Here is a 23,173-nt window from a genome sequence, read left to right on the forward strand (position 1 = left end):
TAGGAGGGGAAAAAGAGGATGGGGAGGAAGGAGGAGGTGGAGGGGAAGAGGAAGAGGAGGAGAAGATGAGGAAGGAGGAGAAGAATAAAGAAGAAGACGTTTAACCAACCCCCCGAGACACAACCCCCCTACCCCCCGCAATAGAAAGCTTAGGGGCACGATGGAACAAAGGCTTGTTGAATCCTTATTAGATTCTGTAAATGCAATAAGTCACTGTCATAAAAGGGAGTGGTTGACACAAATGAAAGTCTGTGCACCTACATTGCGCAACGCTAATTGTAAAGTCATGGGAAATTGTTAGGGTTTCGATTTTCTTTTACAGTCAACAAGGCCACTAATGCAATTCTTTATGTTGCTGCTATATTACCCTGTCATCTGAACGATGTACTTAAATAATCTACTGGATATTTGCTGAATCTATTACAAAAACACAATATACGTCTGGAAAAATATTACATTCATTAAATCAATGAATGTATCAATGAAAGTTCATTCAAGAGTGTCATTGTGTAATGGTGTCATAGTCTAATGACATCTGCTATGCTAACATGAGGTTGAATCATTCTGACTGTGAGATGTAGAGGATTCTGGAGGGTGGAATCATTCTGACTGTGAGATGTAGAGGATTCTAGAGGGTGGAATCATTCTGACTGTGAGATGTAGAGGAATCTGGAGGGTGGAATCATTCTGACTGTGAGATGTAGAGGAATCTGGAGGGTGGAATCATTCTGACTGTGAGATGTAGAGGATTCTGGAGGGTGGACTCATTCTGACTGTGAGAAGTAGAGGATTCTGGAGGGTGGAATCATTCTGACTGTGAGATGTAGAGGATTCTGGAGGGTGGAATCATTCTGACTGTGAGATGTGGAGGAATATGGAGGGTGGAATCATTCTGACTGTGAGATGTAGAGGATTCTAGAGGGTGGAATCATTCTGACTGTGAGATGTAGAGGATTCTGGAGGGTGGAATCATTCTGACTGTGAGATGTGGAGGAATCTGGAGGGTGGAATCATTCTGACTGTGAGATGTAGAGGATTCTAGAAGGTGGAATCATTCTGACTGTGAGATGTAGAGGATTCTGGAGGGTGGAATCATTCTGACTGTGAGATGTAGAGGATTCTGGAGGGTGGAATCATTCTGACTGTGAGATGTAGAGGATTCTAGAAGGTGGAATCATTCTGACTGTGAGATGTAGAGCATTCTGGAGGGTGGAATCATTCTGACTGTGAGATGTAGAGGATTCTAGAAGGTGGAATCATTCTGACTGTGAGATGTAGAGCATTCTGGAGGGTGGAATCATTCTGACTGTGAGATGTGGAGGAATCTGGAGGGTGGAATCATTCTGACTGTGAGATGTAGAGGAATCTGGAGGGGGGAATCATTCTGACTGTGAGATGTAGAGGATTCTGGAGGGTGGAATCATTCTGACTGTGAGATGTAGAGGATTCTGGAGGGTGGACTTAAGGTCCTGGAGAGATTGGTGGAGAGCTGCTGTGAAATACCACACTTCCAGAGAAGACCTGGCTCACTGGCTCTGGCACACTGCACTGTGAATCCATCCCCACTGTATATTTACAGGGAGCTGCAGACGGCAAACACACAGTATACTGTCCACGTGTTCATGTAAACAGATAGTGTCTATAATGTCTTTATTTGGCGATGACCAACCGCTTAGGTCTTCATGGGCCTTTTGCCGAACGTATGATCTGATATCGAGAAACCACTGGATGTGTAAGGGATGCAATATTTCCCTAAGAGTAAGAATAAGTTCTGGTAGGCCGGTATTGTTTGTAATACCTAGTGCCTAAGACTACCACTCACCATGACAGGTCTGGAGGCTGTGTAGACAGTACTACCACTCACCATGACAGGTCTGGAGGCTGTGTAGACAGGGCTACCACTCACCATGACAGGTCTGGAGCCTGTGTAGACAGGGCTACCACTCACCATGACAGGTCTGGAGCCTGTGTAGACAGGACTACCACTCACCATGACAGGTCTGGAGGCTGTGTAGACAGGGCTACCACTCACCATGACAGGTCTGGAGCCTGTGTAGGCAGGGCTACCACTCACCATGACAGGTCTGGAGCCTGTGTAGACAGGGCTACCACTCACCATGACAGGTCTGGAGCCTGTGTAGGCGTAGGACTTGGAGCTGAACCCTGGGTTGAAGGTATGGTACTTCATTGTTGATGATCCGCCGTGTTCTAGAAAACAAAAGAGAGGGAAAATCTGACAGTCATTAAACCGCACACCAAAGCCTGATCCAATTTAAAGACAACACTAAGGAAGGACCTGAATCAGCCCACCAAAGCCTGATCCAATTTAAAGACAACACTAAGGAAGGACCTGAATCAGCCCACCAAAGCCTGATCCAATTTAAAGACAACACTAAGGAAGGACCTGACATTTAATTTTTTTTATTTTTTTTAATTTAACTAGGCAAGTCAGTTAAGAACAAATTCTTATTTACAACAACAGTCTACTCCGGCCAAACCCCGACGACGGTGGGCCAATTGTGCACCGCCCTATGGGACTCCCAATCACGGCCCGGATGTGATACAGCCTGGATTCGAACCAGGTTCTATAGTGACGCCTCTTGCACTGAGAAGCAGTGCCTTAGACCTCCGCGCCACTCGGAAGCCCTCCAAAACAACGAGGCCTTGTGTTATTTACCGCCACCTCCACACCCATAACAAACATTGAAATGACATTGACATAATTAGTATAATAATATGGGATATGACATCGTAAAACTTGTTGGGACATTTTATTATAGTATGACTGGATACAAGGTCCAGTGTGGTTATAACTGTAGGTCCCTTCATAAAGTACGGTTTACATAGGCAGGTGTTGTTGATAGCTACATAGTACATTTACGTCATTTAGCAGATGCTCTTATCCAGAGCGACTTACAAATTGGAAAGTTCATACATATTCATCCTGGTCCCCCCGTGGGAATTGAACCCACAACCCTGGCGTTGCAAGCGCCATGCTCTACCAACTGAGCCACACGGGACCGTGTGAGAGTATAGGTGTTAGACAGCTGGGGGGGAATTCCCACCCGAGTTAAGTACGTATAAATGGAACATAATACATTTTTTTATGCACTTTTCTCTCCACCCGTATCCTGACCTGGAAGTTAAGCATGAGAACATCCTGCTATTCAACCGCTATTCTTTTTGGGGGGTGGAGATCAAATATATAAAGGTGTGGAATGGAATAACACCATTCTCCATCCATCGTAATTTACAACTTGATCAGAGCTATTGATAAGAGCAAGGTAAATGAGCATTCCGTTTCGATAAAGGGGATTGTAAATGTACATGAAAATGATTTTTGATCTATTTGACCTTATTATGTGCTGGAGATCAAATGTGAAACAAGTCACATGACAGCAGAACTCAAGTATCACCTTTTCCACAGTGAAGTTGATGAAATGCCTTATAACGTGCAGAGATGACATTTAGTGTTAGTTTCCTTACATTTATAACTTTAGTGTTAGTTTCCTCACATTTATAACTTTAGTGTTAGTTTCCTCACATTTATAACTTTAGTGTTAGTTTCCTCACATTTATAACTTTAGTGTTAATTTACCTTTGTTTCCTGTGTGATATTTGTGTGGTTGTTCCTGAGGATCGTTTGCTATAGTGGATCATATTAGGTTCACCTATGACAATAATTTGGGACGTGTACACTCTTCGGGGGGGGGGGAAAGGTGGTGAGTAGAATCATGTAGGGTTCTTCGGGTTTGTCCCCATAGAGGAATTGGTGCTACAGTACCACGAGGTTCTAGGTAGAAGCCTTTGCCTTACAAAGAACCCCTTTTGGAGTGTAACCTACTAGAATCATTATGTAGCAGTTTAAACCTGGAGCCTGGCTCACGGTTCAACGATGACCCGGACCGTTGGCATCACCTGGGGCGGCAGGGTAGCCTAGTGGTTAGAGCGTTGGTCTAGTAACTGAAAGGTTGCAAGTTCAAATCCCTGAGCTGACAAGGTACAAATCTGTCGTTCTGCCCCTGAACAAGGCAGTTAACCCACTGTTCCTAGGCCGTCATTGTAAATAAGAATTTGTTCTTAACTGACTTGTCCAATTTGTAAGTCGCTCTGGATAAGAGCGTCTGCTAAATGACTTAAATGTAAGTCACAGTTCCATGATTAGTTAGGATTATCAGGGTAGATTTATAGGACTACTGGTCAACTCCTATTGTAGACTTTTCTCACCTTTCAATATTTCATGGATTGAACAATTGGTGCTGAAAACAAGACCCGTTACGTGTGTATTTACTCGGCATTCTTTCATTGATCCGTAATTTTCTGAACCGTTCTCTCCGTATATTTTCTGAGTCTGTCAGAGAAAATTCAAATTAAAGGTACACCATACTTAAAGGGATGACTTTAGATACAGATACTGAAAACCCTATTGAATGAAAAAACGTCCATGAGAAAATATGTTGGCCAGCAAGTGGGAGGGTTTTCAGTAGTTACATTAAATGTATTCAGCGTGTGCAAGGGAACCACGCCTGCAAAGCCCATCATGCACCTGCATACGGTAAGTCTGAGTCGGAATCAGACCCAGAGAGAGCAGCAGTAAGAGGAAAGGGATCATAATGTCATAATTACACCTAATAATGTAAACTAACGAACTGGACCTTTTTGCATAAACTATACAAGACCAACAACTCAGGTTGCTGTTTACTCACACACACGCACGCACGCACGCACGCACGCACGCACGCACGCACGCACGCACGCACACACACACACACACACACACACACACACACACACACACACACACACACACACACACACACACACACACACACACACACACACACAAGCACGTCTGCACGCACACACACACACACACACACACACACACACACACACACACACACACACACACACACACACACACACACACACACACACACACACACACACACACACACACACACACACACACACACACACACACACACACACACACACACACACACACACCACCCATTACACCAACATGTGATCAGCTATATTCTGACCTGGTTGTCAGGACAACAATACTGATACAGTACCTGCGTCACACCAGCCTAACCTGGGTGCAAATAGCAATTTGTTTTCTTTTAAATACTTTGAGCATGTGAGCAAGGCTGTAGCGCCGGAGGGGCGGGATTAGCATCGGGGCTATTCCATTGGATGTATTACTTCAGACACAGTTAAAGTATTTAAAAGAAAACAGCGCAGTGTCCTCAGGAGAGACAGACAGCCTTAATAACTGACAGAGAGACAGACACAGAGACAGAGAGACAGACACAGAGACAGACAGAGAGACAGACACAGAGACAGAGAGACAGACAGAGAGACAGACAGACAGACAGAGAGACAGACACAGAGACAGAGAGACAGACACAGAGACAGACAGAGAGACAGAGAGACAGAGAGACAGACAGAGAGACAGAGAGACAGACAGAGAGACAGACACAGAGACAGAGAGACAGACACAGAGACAGAGAGACAGACACAGAGACAGACAGAGAGACAGACACCGAGACAGAGCGACAGACAGAGAGACAGAGAGACAGACACAGAGACAGAGAGACAGACAGCCTTAACTGACAGAGAGCAGTGACCTTACGGTTAGGGTTAGGGTTGGGTTAGGGTTGAGGGATTAGGGGTTAGGGTTAGGGTGAGGGGTGAGGGTGAGGGGTTAGGGTGAGGGGTTAGGGGGAGGGGTTAGGGGTGAGGGTGAGGGGTTAGGGGTGAGGGTCAGGGTTAGGGGTTATGTTTAGGGTTAGGGTTTGGTTAGGGGTTAGGGTTAGGCTGAGGGTCAGGGTTAGGGTTAGGGTTGGGTTAGGGGTTAGGGGTAGGGGTTAGGGTTGGGTTAGGGTGAGGGGTTAGGGGTGAGGGTCAGGGTTAGGGGTAGGGGTTAGGGTTAGGGTCAGGGTTAGGGTGAGGGTTAGGGTTAGGGGTTAGGGGTGAGGGTCAGGTTTAGGGTTAGGGTTAGGGTCAGGGTTAGGGATTATGTTTAGGGTTAGGGGTTAGGGGTCAGGGTTAGGGTTAGGGTGTCTCTGTTATCTTATTTATAGTGAAACTGACACAGGTTTGTGTTTAAACTACAAATATCTAAAACTATGTTTTTCAATAGAAATGTAATTTAATGTCCAATACATATTAACAAACACATTGTAATTATTTTTTTAAAACATACATATTGTTATTGTTATTGTTCTATAACATACATATTGTTATTGTTATTGTTCTATAATATACATATTGTTATTGTTATTGTTCTATAATATACATATTGTTGTCGTTATTGTTGTTGTTCTATAATATACATATTGTTATTGTTCTATAACATACATATTGTTATTGTTGTTGTTCTATAACATACATATTGTTATTGTTCTATAATATACATATTGTTATTGTTCTATAACATACATATTGTTATTGTTGTTGTTCTATAACATACATATTGTTATTGTTCTATAATATACATATTGTTATTGTTGTTGTTCTATAACATACATATTGTTATTGTTCTATAATATACATATTGTTATTGTTCTATAACATACATATTGTTGTTGTTCTATAACATACATATTGTTATTGTTGTTGTTCTATAACATACATATTGTTGTTGTTCTATAACATACATATTGTTATTGTTCTATAACATACATATTGTTATTGTTCTATAACATACATATTGTTATTGTTCTATAATATACATATTGTTATTGTTCTATAACATACATATTGTTGTTGTTCTATAACATACATATTGTTATTGTTGTTGTTCTATAACATACATATTGTTGTTGTTCTATAACATACATATTGTTATTGTTGTTGTTCTATAACATACATATTGTTGTTGTTCTATAACATACATATTGTTATTGTTGTTGTTCTATAACATACATATTGTTGTTGTTCTATAACATACATATTGTTATTGTTGTTGTTCTATAACATACATATTGTTGTTGTTCTATAACATACATATTGTTGTTGTTGTTACTGTTGCTTTATAACATACATATTGTTATTGTTCTATAAGATACTATATTATTGTTGTTTTATAACATACATATTGTTATTGTTCTATAAGATACTATATTATTGTTGTTTTATAACATACATATTGTTATTGTTCTATAAGATACTATATTATTGTTGTTTTATAACATACATATTGTTATTGTTCTATAAGATACTATATTATTGTTGTTTTATAACATACATATTGTTATTGTCATTGTTCTAAATCATATTTGTACAGTAACTACTGTACATGGAGACATAAACAAAGTGCATTTATAGTCCAGATAGACTGATGATGCATCCTGTCCCGGAGGAATATGTTTGTGAGAACCAGTGTGTGCAGAGAGAGGAGACAATTTGATTACATTTAAATGTTTCACATGCTGTGACATGACCTGCTTAAATTATAGGGGAGCTGTGAGCATAGACGGGTCCAGACAGATCCTTCATTTACCAGAAATGATCTCACAGAAATGACTGTTGGCCCCTGTCATATCCTAACACAAAGGAAATGGGACTGATCCCCCTGACATACTCTCTCTCCCTCTCTCAAAGGGACTGGTCCCCCTGACATACTCTCTCTCAAAGGGACTGGTCCCCCTGACATACTCTCTCTCAAAGGGACTGGTCCCCCTGACATACTCTCTCTCTCAAAGGGACTGGTCCCCCTGACATACTCTCTCTCTCAAAGGGACTGGTCCCCCTGACATACTCTCTCTCTCAAAGGGACTGGTCCCCCTGACATACTCTCTCTCTCAAAGGGACTGGTCCCCCTGACATACTCTCTCTCTCTCTCTCTCTCTCTCTCTCTCTCTCTCTCTCTCTCTCTCTCTCTCTCTCTCTCTCTCTCTCTCTCTCTCTCTCTCTCTCTCTCTCTCTCTCTCTCTCTCTCTCTCTCTCTCTCTCTCTCTCTCTCTCTCTCTCTCAAACCTCAAAGAGACTGATCCCCTGTGTTGAAGTACAGGGTGAGACCTATAACCCAGCAAGTGATTTCCCAACAGGCTCGAAAACAGGCCACACAGGGACAACAAGACTGTGGGGCAGATTGGCACCACAGATGGAATACTTTATACTGAATGGAAGCAATACTTTTACCACTGCTAACGTCCAGTACAATGTTGAAAGACTGTCTGTCTGTGTGTGTGTGTGTGTGTGTGTGTGTGTGTGTGTGTGTGTGTGTGTGTGTGTGTGTGTGTGTGTGTGTGTGTGTGTGTGTGTGTGTGTGTGTGTGTGTGTGTGTTTCCAGGCAGGTAGGCAGACGGTAGAGGTGTGTGAGCTTCATGCTTAGCTGAGTCAGAACCTCAGGCAACAAACCGGTTGGTGAAGGATAAGGTAAGAAAAAGAGAGGGAAAGAGTGAGAGGTGAGAAATGTAGACGTAAAAGAGAGACACACCCGATGGCTGAGGCCCTGCTGACAAGACCCCAACACCCCATGGCTGAGGCCCTGCTGACAACACCACAACACCTCATGGCTGAGGCCCTGCTGACAACACCACAACACCCCATGGCTGAGACCCTGCTGACAACACCACAACACCCCATGGCTGAGGCCCTGCCCTGCTGATAACACCACAACACCCCATGGCTGAGACCCTGCTGACAACACCACAACACCCCATGGCTGAGACCCTGCCCTGCTGACAACACCACAACACCCCATGACTGAGGCCCTGCCCTGCTGACAACACCACAACACCCCATGGCTGAGGCCCTGCTGACAACACCACAACACCTCATGGCTGAGACCCGGCTGATAACACCACAACACCCCATGGCTGAGCCCTGCTGACAACACCACAACACCCCATGGCTGAGTCCCTGCCCTGCTGATAACACCACAACACCCCAAGGCTGAGGCCCTGCTGACAACACCACAACACCCCATGGCTGAGTCCCTGCCTTGCTGATAACACCACAACACCCCATGGCTGAGGCCCTGCTGACAACACCACAACACCCCATGGCTGAGTCCCTGCCCTGCTGATAACACCACAACACCCCATGGCTGAGGCCCTGTCCTGCTGATAACACCACAACACCCCATGGCTGAGGCCCTGCTGACAACACCACAACACCCCATGGCTTAGGCCCTGCTGATAACACCACAACACCCCATGGCTGAGGCCCTGCTGACAACACCACAACACCCCATGGCTGAGGCCCTGCTGACAACACCACAACACCCCATGGCTGAGGCCCTGCTGATAACACCACAACACCCCATGGCTGAGGCCCTGCCCTGCTGACAACACCACAACACCCCATGGCTGAGGCCCTGTCCTGCTGATAACACCACAACACCCCATGGCTGAGGCCCTGCTGACAACACCACAACACCCCATGGCTTAGGCCCTGCTGATAACACCACAACACCCCATGGCTGAGGCCCTGCTGACAACACCACAACACCCCATGGCTGAGGCCCTGCTGACAACACCACAACACCCCATGGCTGAGGCCCTGCTGATAACACCACAACACCCCATGGCTGAGGCCCTGCCCTGCTGACAACACCACAACACCCCATGGCTGAGGCCCTGCCCTGCTGACAACACCACAACACCCCATGGCTGAGACCCTGCTGATAACACCACAACACCCCATGGCTGAGGCCCTGCTGACAACACCACAACACCCCATGGCTGAGGCCCTGCTGACAACACCACAACACCCCATGGCTGAGGCCCTGCTGATAACACCACAACACCCCATGGCTGAGGCCCTGCTGACAACACCACAACACCCCATGACTGAGGCCCTGCCCTGCTGACAACACCACAACACCCCATGGCTGAGACCCTGCTGATAACACCACAACACCCCATGACTGAGACCCTGCTGACAACACCACAACACCCCATGGCTGAGACCCTGCTGATAACACCACAACACCCCATGGCTGAGACCCTGCTGATAACACCACAACACCCCATGGCTGAGGCCCTGCTGACAACACCACAACACCTCATGGCTGAGACCCTGCTGATAACACCACAACACCTCATGGCTGAGACCCTGCTGATAACACCACAACACCCCATGGCTGAGGCCCTGCCCTGCTGATAACACCACAACACCCCATGGCCGAGGCCCTGCTGACAACACCACAACACCCCATGGCTGAGGCCCTGCTGACAACACCACAACACCCCATGGCTGAGGCCCTGCTGACAACACCACAACACCTCATGGCTGAGACCCTGCCCTGCTGACAACACCACAACACCCCATGGCTGAGACCCTGCCCTGCTGACAACACCACAACACCCCATGGCTGAGACCCTGCTGATAACACCACAACACCCCATGGCTGAGTCCCTGCCCTGCTGATAACACCACAACACCCCAAGGCTGAGGCCCTGCTGACAACACCACAACACCCCATGGCTGAGACCCTGCTGACAACACCACATCACCCCATGGCTGAGGCCCTGCTGACAACACCACAACACCCCATGGCTGAGGCCCTGCTGACAACACCACAACACCCCATGGCTGAGGCCCTGCTGATAACACCACATCACCCCATGGCTGAGGCCCTGCTGACAACACCACAACACCCCATGGCTGAGGCCCTGCTGACAACACCACAACACCCCATGGCTGAGGCCCTGCTGACAGCACCACAACATCCCATGGCTGAGGCCCTGCCCTGCTGATAACACCACAACACTCCATGGCTGAGGCCCTCCTGACAACACCACAACACCCCATGGCTGAGGCCCTGCTGACAACACCACAACACCCCATGGCTGAGGCCCTGCTGACAACACCACAACACCCCATGGCTGAGACCCTGCTGACAACACCACAACACCCCATGGCTGAGGCCCTGCCCTGCTGATAACACCACAACACCCCATGGCTGAGGCCCTGCCCTGCTGATAACACCACAACACCCCATGGCTGAGGCCCTGCTGACAACACCACAACACCCCATGACTGAGGCCCTGCCCTGCTGACAACACCACAACACCCCATGGCTGAGACCCTGCCGATAACACCACAACACCCCATGGCTGAGGCCCTGCTGACAACACCACAACACCTCATGGCTGAGACCCTGCTGATAACACCACAACACCTCATGGCTGAGGCCCTGCTGACAACACCACAACACCCCATGGCTGAGGCCCTGCTGATAACACCACAACACCCCATGGCTGAGGCCCTGCTGACAACACCACAACACCCCATGGCTGAGGCCCTGCCCTGCTGATAACACCACAACACCTCATGGCTGAGACCCTGCTGATAACACCACAACACCCCATGGCTGAGGCCCTGCTGACAACACCACAACACCCCATGGCTGAGGCCCTGCTGACAACACCACAACACCCCATGGCTGAGACCCTGCCCTGCTGATAACACCACAACACCTCATGGCTGAGACCCTGCTGATAACACCACAACACCCCATGGCTGAGGCCCTGCTGACAACACCACAACACCCCATGGCTGAGACCCTGCTGACAACACCACAACACCCCATGACAGTGTTGTCCCAGATAGAAGAAGTCCTGTTGACTGTTGCTGTCTTCTTCAGATAGGTGTGTCTCTGTCTGCCTTCGGGATATACCGGACCAGTTTCACTGTATGAGTAGAGAGGTATGATACACCAAGCTGGTCATACCCTAAATTACAGCATGGTAATAGTCAGAGAACAGTTGCCTATATATTTCCCATGAAGTGAGAGGTTTAGATCAGTGAGTCAACAATCAGTTTTTTGTTTTTTTATTAGAAAAGAAACGCTATGCGACATATCCTGTTTCTGCTCCCATGTCATTCTGTAGACTACACAGGTACCACACACTAAACCGTAGTCTTCAGCACGGTCGACTCAGCTAATACGGTCATGTGAACAAGTCAACCGATAGGGAAGTGTCCGAAGAAGGAGAAACGTAATTACAAGGCAACATGGTGCTAGAGGTGTGTGTTCGTGTGTGGCGTGTGTGTGTGTGTGTGTGTGTGTGTGCATGCGTGTGTGTGCATGCGTGTGTGTGCGTGCGTGCGTGCGTGCGTTGAATGAATGAATACTTTCCCTCCAACATTTCCTGCATGGAGAGAAAACAAAACCTGACAGGTGTGGAAAGTCAAACACAGATACTCAGAGGTACAAAAGGCTTTTCAGTACATTTATCTTCAGCCATTCCCAATTACTTGATTTTGTCAACAGATTTAAATACATTGACTAGAATATATCGAGGAAACGGGTTCAGAACATTAGTGATCAGAGAAACAAAGTAATTTAAATATATGCATATTCGTCTCCGTTTCAGCCCCAATTGGTAGATAAAAAAAAAAAAAAAACTGATCTTGTAGATTATTTAGGGATAGGAAAGTATTTATGAACCATTAAAAACAGGTTTGGACAGCCTTGTACACAACTAAATATATTGGTGAATAAAACATTTTAATCCTGAAAGTTGTCATAGTCAAATTCAACAACCAATAGTTCTATGAAGACCCTGTATATGTACTAATCATGGAGCTGTAGCCTAATGACAATGGTCCAGTAATGGTGAACAGCACACCGGGATCCATGTTTAAATTGCTACGTTGGGGGTCTGAGTTCCCATCATGATTCTAATAGGGCTACATGTCCCCCTAAATGATTGCACGACGTTAGCCTATTATGACACACTAATGCCCACACCTTTAGGAAACACAGTGGGCCTTATTGACATTGGCTCCAGATAGGCATATGTAACGTGATACAAAGTTAAAAGGACATATAATTTCAAATTCTGCATTTAACGGCACACTGTATTTCATCAACTTCACCGTGGGAAAGTTGATATGTTTCAGTTTGTTGCCGTATGACTTGTTTCACATTTGGTCTCCAGTAAATCTAAAACAATTGTAATTTATATTTACAATCGTCTTATCCAAACGGATGACTCATTTACCGAGCTCTTATCAAGTTGTAAATCACAGTGGATAGAAAATGGTATTATTTATATCCACAACAAAAGAATAAATAAAGTAGATTATTTTTTCCCCACTCAGAACTGGTAGGTTCGCTCGACTTTATTCGTGGTTTCCTCCCTTGAGTAAAGGCTGTGGAATTATTAGGGAATTAAATCAAGGACAGAATATGGTTTATCTGTAGACACACGTCCTAGACAATCCTAGACACACACCTGCGCCACACCTTCATCTCCACCACAAACGAATAGTTAGCTGGTGAATAGCATGCTATTTTCATAGCATAAATTCCAGATCAGAATATGGTATTAGAGAAAAGTACATAAAAATTGAAATAACGTTCCATTTATGCGCGTTTAACGGGTCTGGATCGGCCCATATGGGCATTTAGTAGAAATACGCTAAATACATTGTTCAGCTACAGTAAACACATTTAATTGCCAAGTCAATAGTTTACTTATGTGTCAAATCAGTAGCCTGCTGTACATTTGAGTGCCATGTCACCATAGGAGATTAGTTCGGTCCTACCTGAGGAGGAATAGTGTGCTGCTGAGCCGTTCTGTCTCGGAAGCGTCGAAGATTTCTCGGCGAGCCGCATAGCAACCTGCTGCTGGACCCGCTTTCCCCGGGCCACCTCATCCGACAGGGTGCCCCCATTCCCCCCGAGCTGGATCTCGGACGGGACCGCGTAGGTGCTGACGGCGGTCTTGGGCTGCAAAGCGGACAAAAATACATGGTCTTGAGCCACGATACTCATTTCGAAGATCGGTTGTGACCGTTGGATGTACAATGTAGTTGCCAGTCCCAGGAAAATGGAATATAAAAGTGAATATAAAAGTTCCAAGTATTCTAACCGAGAGCGCTGTGTGTTTGTCTGTTTTTCGTTTTAACAAATTCTGTTCCGGGAAATAATTAATTTTGGAATCAGTTTAATCGATATTGGTTGTTGAGTTTCTCACTCAGGTAGGTGTGAGATACTTTTCGAAAGACTGCTCCTTCGGAAATGAACGGTATCTGCTTGAAATAGCAACGGGGTGGAGTCTGTGAGAGAGAGAGAGTACAGGCTACCTGACGGAAATAATCTCTCTCACTCTGTACTGTAGGTCATGTCTATTTCGTAAAGTGGATAGTCCAATAGAATTAATGACAGAATATAATGACATAGATATAAATAATATTAATAATAATATTACTAATGTTAACATTGATACTGCTATTAACAATAACAATAATAGAGAGCAGTATTAATAATCACAACAACAACAATTAAAATAGGTTATTCATATGTGGAAACACTTCTTTTTTTTCTCCAATTCCACAAACTTTTTAAATATACAAATATTTTCTGATATAGATCAAAAGCCCCTTTAAATAAAGTTTGATTTGTTTTGAATAGAGCCAACCACACAGCAAGGAAGGGTGCAGTGTGATTAAAGCTCTGACTGACACAAGGTGTGCTGAGCCCGGAGTGTGTATCTCTCATCAGTGTACAACAGTGCTACAGTTGTGTTAGCAGCACCTTTATTAACACACTACCAGCTAATACATTGGTTTTATGACACAGACATGTTCTGGCTATCACTACTCACTATTCATTGTTAGGTACAGTATCATTTCATCTCAATGTGCTCCAAAGGATCACCATTCACTGAGGTTAAGCGGTGGTCAAGGTCCCTATCCTCAAAAACAGATTAGTTGCCCTTTGTCTGCAACAGTGGTTCCCTACTCCAGTCCTCCAGTACCCCAACAGCCTAACTCCGGTCCTTCAGGACCCCCAACAGTGGTTCCCTACTCCAGTCCTCCAGTACCCCAACAGTGGTTCCCTACTCCAGTCCTTCAGGACCCCCAACAGTGGTTCCCTACTCCAGTCCTCCAGGACCCCCAACAGTGGTTCCCTACTCCAGTCCTCCAGTACCCCAACAGTGGTTCCCTACTCCAGTCCTTCAGGACCCCCAACAGTGGTTCCCTACTCCAGTCCTCCAGGACCCCCAACAGTGGTTCCCTACTCCAGTCCTCCAGTCCTTCAGGACCCCCAACAGTGGTTCCCTACTCCAGTCCTCCAGGACCCCCAACAGTGGTTCCCTACTCCAGTCCTCCAGTCCTCCAGGACCCCCAACAGTGGTTCCCTACTCCAGTCCTTCAGGACCCCCAACAGTGGTTCCCTACTCCAGTCCTCCAGGACCCCCAACAGTGGTTCCCTACTCCAGTCCTCCAGGACCCCCAACAGTGGTTCCCTACTCCAGTCCTCCAGTCCTCCAGGACCCCCAACAGTGGTTCCCTACTCCAGTCCTTCAGGACCCCCAACAGTGGTTCCCTACTCCAGTCCTCCAGTCCTCCAGGACCCCCAACAGTGGTTCCCTACTCCAGTCCTTCAGGACCCCCAACAGTGGTTCCCTACTCCAGTCCTTTAGGACCCCCAACAGTGGTTCCCTACTCCAGTCCTCCAGGACCCCCAACAGTGGTTCCCTACTCCAGTCCTCCAGTCCTCCAGGACCCCCAACAGTGGTTCCCTACTCCAGTCCTTCAGGACCCCCAACAGTGGTTCCCTACTCCAGTCCTCCAGGACCCCCAACAGTGGTTCCCTACTCCAGTCCTCCAGTCCTTCAGGACCCCCAACAGTGGTTCCCTACTCCAGTCCTCCAGTCCTCCAGTCCTCCAGGACCCCCAACAGTGGTTCCCTACTCCAGTCCTCCAGGACCCCCAACAGTGGTTCCCTACTCCAGTCCTCCAGGACCCCCAACAGTGGTTCCCTACTCCAGTCCCCCAGTCCTTCAGGACCCCCAGCAGTGGTTCTCTACTCCAGTCCTCCAGGACCCCCAACAGTGGTTCCCTACTCCAGTCCTCCAGGACCCCCAACAGTGGTTCCCTACTCCAGTCCTTCAGGACCCCCAACAGTGGTTCCCTACTCCAGTCCTTCAGGACCCTCAACAGTGGTTCCCTACTCCAGTCCTCCAGGACCCCCAACAGTGGTTCCCTACTCCAGTCCTCCAGGACCCCCAACAGTGGTTCCCTACTCCAGTCCTCCAGGACCCCCAACAGTGGTTCCCTACTCCAGTCCTCCAGGACCCCCAACAGTGGTTACCTACTCCGGTCCTCCAGGACCCCCAACAGTGGTTCCCTACTCCGGTCCTCCAGGACCCCCAACAGTGGTTCCCTACTCCAGACCTCCAGTCCTCCAGGACCCCCAACAGTGGTTCCCTACTCCAGTCCTCCAGGACCCCCAACAGTGGTTCCCTACTCCAGTCCTCCAGGACCCCCAACAGTGGTTCCCTACTCCAGTCCTCCAGGACCCCCAACAGTGGTTCCCTACTCCAGTCCTCCAGTCCTCCAGGACCCCCAACAGTGGTTCCCTACTCCAGTCCTCCAGTCCTTCAGGACCCCCAACAGTGGTTCCCTACTCCAGTCCTCCAGTCCTCCAGGACCCCCAACAGTGGTTCCCTACTCCAGTCCTCCAGGACCCCCAACAGTGGTTCCCTACTCCAGTCCTCCAGGACCCCCAACAGTGGTTCCCTACTCCAGTCCTCCAGGACCCCCAACAGTGGTTCCCTACTCCAGTCCTCCAGTACCCCAACAGTGGTTCCCTACTCCAGTCCTCCGGTCCTTCAGGACCCCCAACAGTGGTTAGGCTGTTGGTGTCCTGGAGGTCTGGAGTAGGGAACCACTGTTGTAGAGCAGGTCTAGGGAGCAGGATGTAACCGAGTTTAACAGAGCCGGTCTAGGGAGCAGGATGTAACCGAGTTTAACAGAGCAGGTCTAGGGAGCAGGATGTAACCTAGTTCAACAGAGCAGGTCTAGGGAGCAGGATGTAACCGAGTTTAACAGAGCAGGTCTAGGGAGCAGGATGTAACCTAGTTTAACAGAGCAGGTCTAGGGAGCAGGATGTAACCTAGTTTAACAGAGCAGGTCTAGGGAGCAGGATGTAACCGAGTATAACAGAGCAGGTCTAGGGAGCAGGATGTAACCTAGTTTAACAGAGCAGGTCTAGGGAGCAGGATGTAACCGAGTTTAACAGAGCAGGTCTAGGGAGCAGGATGTAACCTAGTTTAACAGAGCAGGTCTAGGGAGCAGGATGTAACCTAGTTTAACAGAGCAGGTCTAGGGAGCAGGATGTAACCGAGTATAACAGAGCAGGTCTAGGGAGCAGGATGTAACCTAGTTTAACAGAGCAGGTCTAGGGAGCAGGATGTAACCGAGTACAACAGAGCAGGTCTAGGGAGCAGGATGTAACCGAGTTTAACAGAGCAGGTCTAGGGAGCAGGATGTAACCTAGTTTAACAGAGCAGGTCTAGGGAGCAGGATGTAACCGAGTTTAACAGAGCAGGTCTAGGGAGCAGGATGTAACCTAGTTTAACAGAGCAGGTCTAGGGAGCAGGATGTAACCGAGTTTAACAGAGCAGGTCTAGGGAGCAGGATGTAACCTAGTTTAACAGAGCAGGTCTAGGGAGCAGGATGTAACCGAGTATAACAGAGCCGGTCTAGGGAGCAGGATGTAACCTAGTTTAACAGAGCAGGTCTAGGGAGCAGGATGTAACCGAGTTTAACAGAGCAGGTCTAGGGAGCAGGATGTAACCTAGTTTAACAGAGCAGGTCTAGGGAGCAGGATGTAACCGAGTTTAACAGAGCAGGTCTAGGGAGCAGGATGTAACCTAGTTTAACAGAGCAGGTCTAGGGAGCAGGATGTAACCTAGTTTAACAGAGCAGGTCTAGGGAGCAGGATGTAACCGAGTTTAACAGACCTCTCTCCCAAATGTCCTGACCTAACAACCCTACACTTACCCCTCGTATCCCTAATTACAAAACGTAAATCTCGCCACGGTTGCCATCGGTTACCTCCTACAGTAGCGTCCAATCATTGTGTGTTAATTAGCAGTAATAACACTAGGAATAAGAGCAGACTGACGATGCTGCTGACATTCTTATTAGAAGTTTAAATATTGTATCTGTAAATTAATTCAGAGTTAAAAACCTCATTATCAAACAGTTGTTGTCCCCCCCCAGCCATTAGCCAAAAGCAGTCCAATCTCTATACTCACCATTACCATTTGGTCACAGTGGAGTGATCAGGACAGGTACGTCTCAGGTAAGGTTCTCCGTGGTGTAGTGATGTAGTGTGATCTGATGGAATGACACTGTAGAAAAGCGTTGATATATTTATAGAGGACTTCTCATAATCCCCGCCCTCACAACTAGCGTGGCTTTGGTTTGATGAAAGAGTTCACTGCTCAGTAGCCTGTCTCAACCTTATGTACCAGAGTGACACCATTGTGAGAAAATGGAGAGAGAGAGAGAAAGTGTGTGTGTGTGTGTGTGTGTGTGTGTAGTGTGTGTGTGTGTGTGTGTGTGTGTCTCTGTGTTTGTGTGTCTCTGTGTTTGCGTGAGATAAAGAGAGAGAGAGAGATGACTCAAAGAAGAGGGTATGGCATTGAGACAGAAAGACTGGTTAGTGGATCTGATATCACACTGGGATAGAGTTCCACATCATGTTTTATCTTATGTACATGAGAACCCTTTTAAATAAGCCTTTTTGGTTCCAGGTAGAACACTTTTGGGTTCCATGTAAAACAGAGTGTTCTACCAAGAACCCCCAAAAAATGTTATCCTATGGGGACAGCCAAAGAACCCTTTTTGGAACCCTTTTTTCCAATGAGTGTACACCACATCTTCCTCACACTATCACACAATAGACTGAAAGCGTAGACAGTACTACCACACCATCTGACTCATACAACCTATGGCTGACTCAGGCCTCAGAACAGGGTGTGTCGTGGGCAGGGACAGGGTGTGAGATCACTGCTCCTGTGCAGGTGTGTTGCAGGTGTGAGTGCTCAGTCTGCTGTCGGTGCGTAAGGGTAGAGGGTGGGAGAGGAAAGAGGAGGGCATGGGACTGGGAATTAAATGAATGAATGACATTTTTTGTTGTGTGTACGTCAAATCTTCAATTGGTAACCCATCCCTTACGGGATTAATTGACACAAACAAACATTACAATAATTCACTGTTGTAATTAAATCATAATTCTTATCTTCCGGTGTTCTCTGCATTGTTCATAAAGAGTTTTTGTCTGGTAAAAATGACATCCCTAGAGCAGTACAATAATACACATAAACACTGTATATACACACTGTATATACACACACACACACACTGTATATACACATACACACACACTGTATATACAAACTGTATATACAAACTGTATATACACATACACACACTGTATATACACACTGTATATACACATACACACACACTGTATATACACATACACACACACACACACACTGTATACACACACTGTACATACACCATCTATATACACCAACTACATACACCATCTATATACACCATCTATATACATCATCTATATACACCATCTATATACACCATCTATATACACCATCTATATACACCATCTATATACACCATCTATATACACCATCTATATACACCATCTATATACACACTGTATATACACCATCTATATACACCATCTATATACACCATCTATATACACACTGTATATACACCATCTACATACACCATCTATATACACCATCTATATACACACTCTATATACACACTGTATATACACCATCTATATACACCATCTATATACACACTGTATATACACCATCTATATACACCATCTACATACACCATCTATATACACACTCTATATACACACTGTATATACACCATCTACATACACCATCTATATACACCATCTATATACACCATCTACATACACCATCTATATACACCATCTATATACACCAACTACATACACCATCTATATACACCATCTATATACACCAACTATATACACCAACTACATACACCATCTATATACACCATCTATATACACCATCTATATACACACTGTATATACACCATCTATATACACCATCTATATACACACTGTATATACACCATCTATATACACCATCTATATACACCATCTATATACACCATCTATATACACCATCTATATACACCATCTATATACACCATCTATATACACCATCTATATACACCATCTATATACACCAACTACATACACCATCTATATACACCATCTATATACACCATCTATATACACCAACTACATACACCATCTATATACACCATCTATATACACCAACTACATACACCATCTATATACACCATCTATATACACCAACTATATACACCATCTACATACACCATCTACATACACACTGTATATACACCATCTATATACACACTCTATATACACACTGTATATACACCATCCATATACACCATCTATATACACACTGTATATACACCATCTACATACACCATCTATATACACTATCTATATACACCATCTATATACACTATCTATATACACACTGTACATACACCATCTATATACACCATCTATATACACCATCTATATACACCATCTATATACACCATCTATATACACCATCTATATACACCATCTATATACACCATCTATATACACTATCTATATACACCATCTATATACACCATCTATATACACCATCTATATACACTGTATATACACCATCTATATACACCATCTATATACACCATCTATATACACCATCTATATACACACTGTATATACACCATCTACATACACCATCTATATACACACTGTATATACACCATCTACATACACCATCTATATACACCATCTATATACACACTGTACATACACCATCTATATACACCATCTATATACACCATCTATATACACCATCTATATACACCATCTATATACACCATCTATATACACCATCTATATACACCATCTATATACACCATCTATATACACCATCTATATACACACTGTATATACACCATCTATATACACCATCTATATACACCATCTATATACACACTGTATATACACCATCTATATACACCATCTATATACACCATCTATATACACCATCTATATACACACTGTATATACACCATCTATATACACCATCTATCTACACCATCTATATACACACGCCATTTACCAGATAGAAGATATATATATTTTTTTAGCAATTTAATTAAAGGTAGCACTTTTAATTTTATTCCAGGCTTTATTTAAATATTTTCCGCAAACGGAAATACACAATGGACAAAAAAAACATTTACATTTCTCCTCATCACTCAGCCACATAATACCAGGGTATATCTGGTGGTCTGTCTCCTCATCATATTACCAGGGTATATCTGGTGGTCTGTCTCCTCATCATAATACCAGGGTATATCTGTTGGTCTGTCTCCTCATCACTCAGCCACATAATACCAGGGTATATCTGGTGGTCTGTCTCCTCATCACTCAGCCACATAATACCAGGGTTTATCTGGTGGTCTGTCTCATCACTCAGCCGCATAATACCAGGGTATATCTGGTGGTCTGTCTCCTCATCACTCAGCCACATAATGCCAGGGTATATCTGGTGGTCTGTCTCATCACTCAGCCACATAATACCAGGGTATATCTGGTGGTCTGTCTCCTCATCACTCAGCCACATAATACCAGGGTATATCTGGTGGTCTGTCTCCTCATCGCTCAGCCACATAATACCAGGGTATATCTGGTGGTCTGTCTCCTCATCACTCAGCCGCATAATACCAGGGTATATCTGGTGGTCTGTCTCATCACTCAGCCACATAATGCCAGGGTATATCTGGTGGTCTGTCTCATCACTCAGCCACATAATGCCAGGGTATATCTGGTGGTCTGTCTCCTCATCACTCAGCCACATAATGCCAGGGTATATCTATCTGGTGGTCTGTCTCATCACTCAGCCACATAATGCCAGGGTATAGCTGGTGGTCTGTCTCCTCATCGCTCAGCCACATAATGCCAGGGTGTATCTGGTAGTCAGTCTCCTCATCACTCAGCCACATAATACCAGGGTGTATCTGGTAGTCTGTCTCATCACTCAGCCACATAATGCCAGGGTATATCTGGTGGTCTGTATCATCACTCAGCCACATAATGCCCGGGTATATCTGGTGGTCTGTCTCCTCATCCCTCAGCCACATAATACCAGGGTATATCTGGTGGTCTGTCTCCTCATCGCTCAGCCACATAATACCAGGGTATATCTGGTGGTCTGTCTCATCACTCAGCCACATAATGCCAGGGTATATCTGGTGGTCTGTCTCATCACTCAGCCACATAATACCAGGGTATATCTAGTGGTCTGTCTCTTCACTCAGCCACATAATACCAGGGTATATCTGGTGGTCTGTCTCCTCATCACTCAGCCACATAATACCAGGGTATATCTGGTTGTCTGTTTCCTCATGACTACATAATACCAGGGTATATCTGGTGGTCTGTCTCCTGATCACTCAGCCACATAATACCAGGGTATATCTGGTGGGCTGTATCATCACTCAGCCACATAATACCAGGGTATATCTGGTGGTCTGTCTCCTCATCACTCAGCCACATAATACCAGGGAATATCTGGTGGTCTGTCTCCTGATCACTCAGCCACATAATGCCAGGGTGTATCTGGTAGTCAGTCTCCTCATCACTCAGCCACATAATACCAGGGTATATCTGGTGGTCTGTCTCCTCATCACTCAGCCACATAATACCAGGGTGTATCTGGTAGTCTGTCTCATCACTCAGCCACATAATACCAGGGTATATCTGGTGGTCTGTCTCATCACTCAGCCACATAATGCCAGGGTATATCTGGTGGTCTGTCTCCTCATCACTCAGCCACATAATGCCAGGGTATATCTGGTTGGCTTTCTGGAATAAGAGCAAGTGTATATTGTGGTAGAAAGCGCAATAGAGGATAAAATGAGTTTCATTCGCTATCTCTTCGAGGTCACAATAGTTACACAGTCTTTCCTCTTCCAGTTCACCACAATACCGACCTGTTTCAATACGCAGAGGCAATATCCCTGTTTCTTACCTGTTTCAATACGCAGAGGCAATATTCCTGTTTCTTACTTGTTTCAATACGCAGAGGCAATATCCCTGTTTCTTACCTGTTTCATTACGCAGAGGCAATATCCCTGTTTCTTACCTGTTTCATTACGCAGAGGCAATATCCCTGTTTCTTACCTGTTTCAATACGCAGAGGCAATATCCCTGTTTCTTACCTGTTTCATTACGCAGAGGCAATATCCCTGTTTCTTACCTGTTTCATTACGCAGAGGCAAT

At 45.5% G+C, this 23,173-nt stretch overlaps 1 protein-coding gene across 1 annotated transcript in view; it reads right to left on the minus strand.

Moving 5' to 3' along the window:
* Positions 1-13,974, minus strand: part of LOC129861855 (plakophilin-3-like) — a 42,956-nt gene extending 28,982 nt beyond the window's left edge. Inside the window, exons 1-2 of the mRNA XM_055932996.1 lie at positions 13,519-13,974; positions 2,117-2,208 (exon numbers count right to left, since the gene is read on the minus strand). Of these exons, the coding sequence (XP_055788971.1) occupies positions 2,117-2,208; positions 13,519-13,747 (321 nt within the window). The 5' untranslated portion in view covers positions 13,748-13,974. The remainder of the gene's footprint in view (positions 1-2,116; positions 2,209-13,518) is intronic.
* Between the last annotated feature and the right edge of the window lie 9,199 nt (positions 13,975-23,173).

Source organism: Salvelinus fontinalis, chromosome 9, assembly GCF_029448725.1.
Source record: "Salvelinus fontinalis isolate EN_2023a chromosome 9, ASM2944872v1, whole genome shotgun sequence".
Taxonomy (NCBI): Eukaryota; Metazoa; Chordata; class Actinopteri; order Salmoniformes; family Salmonidae; genus Salvelinus; species Salvelinus fontinalis.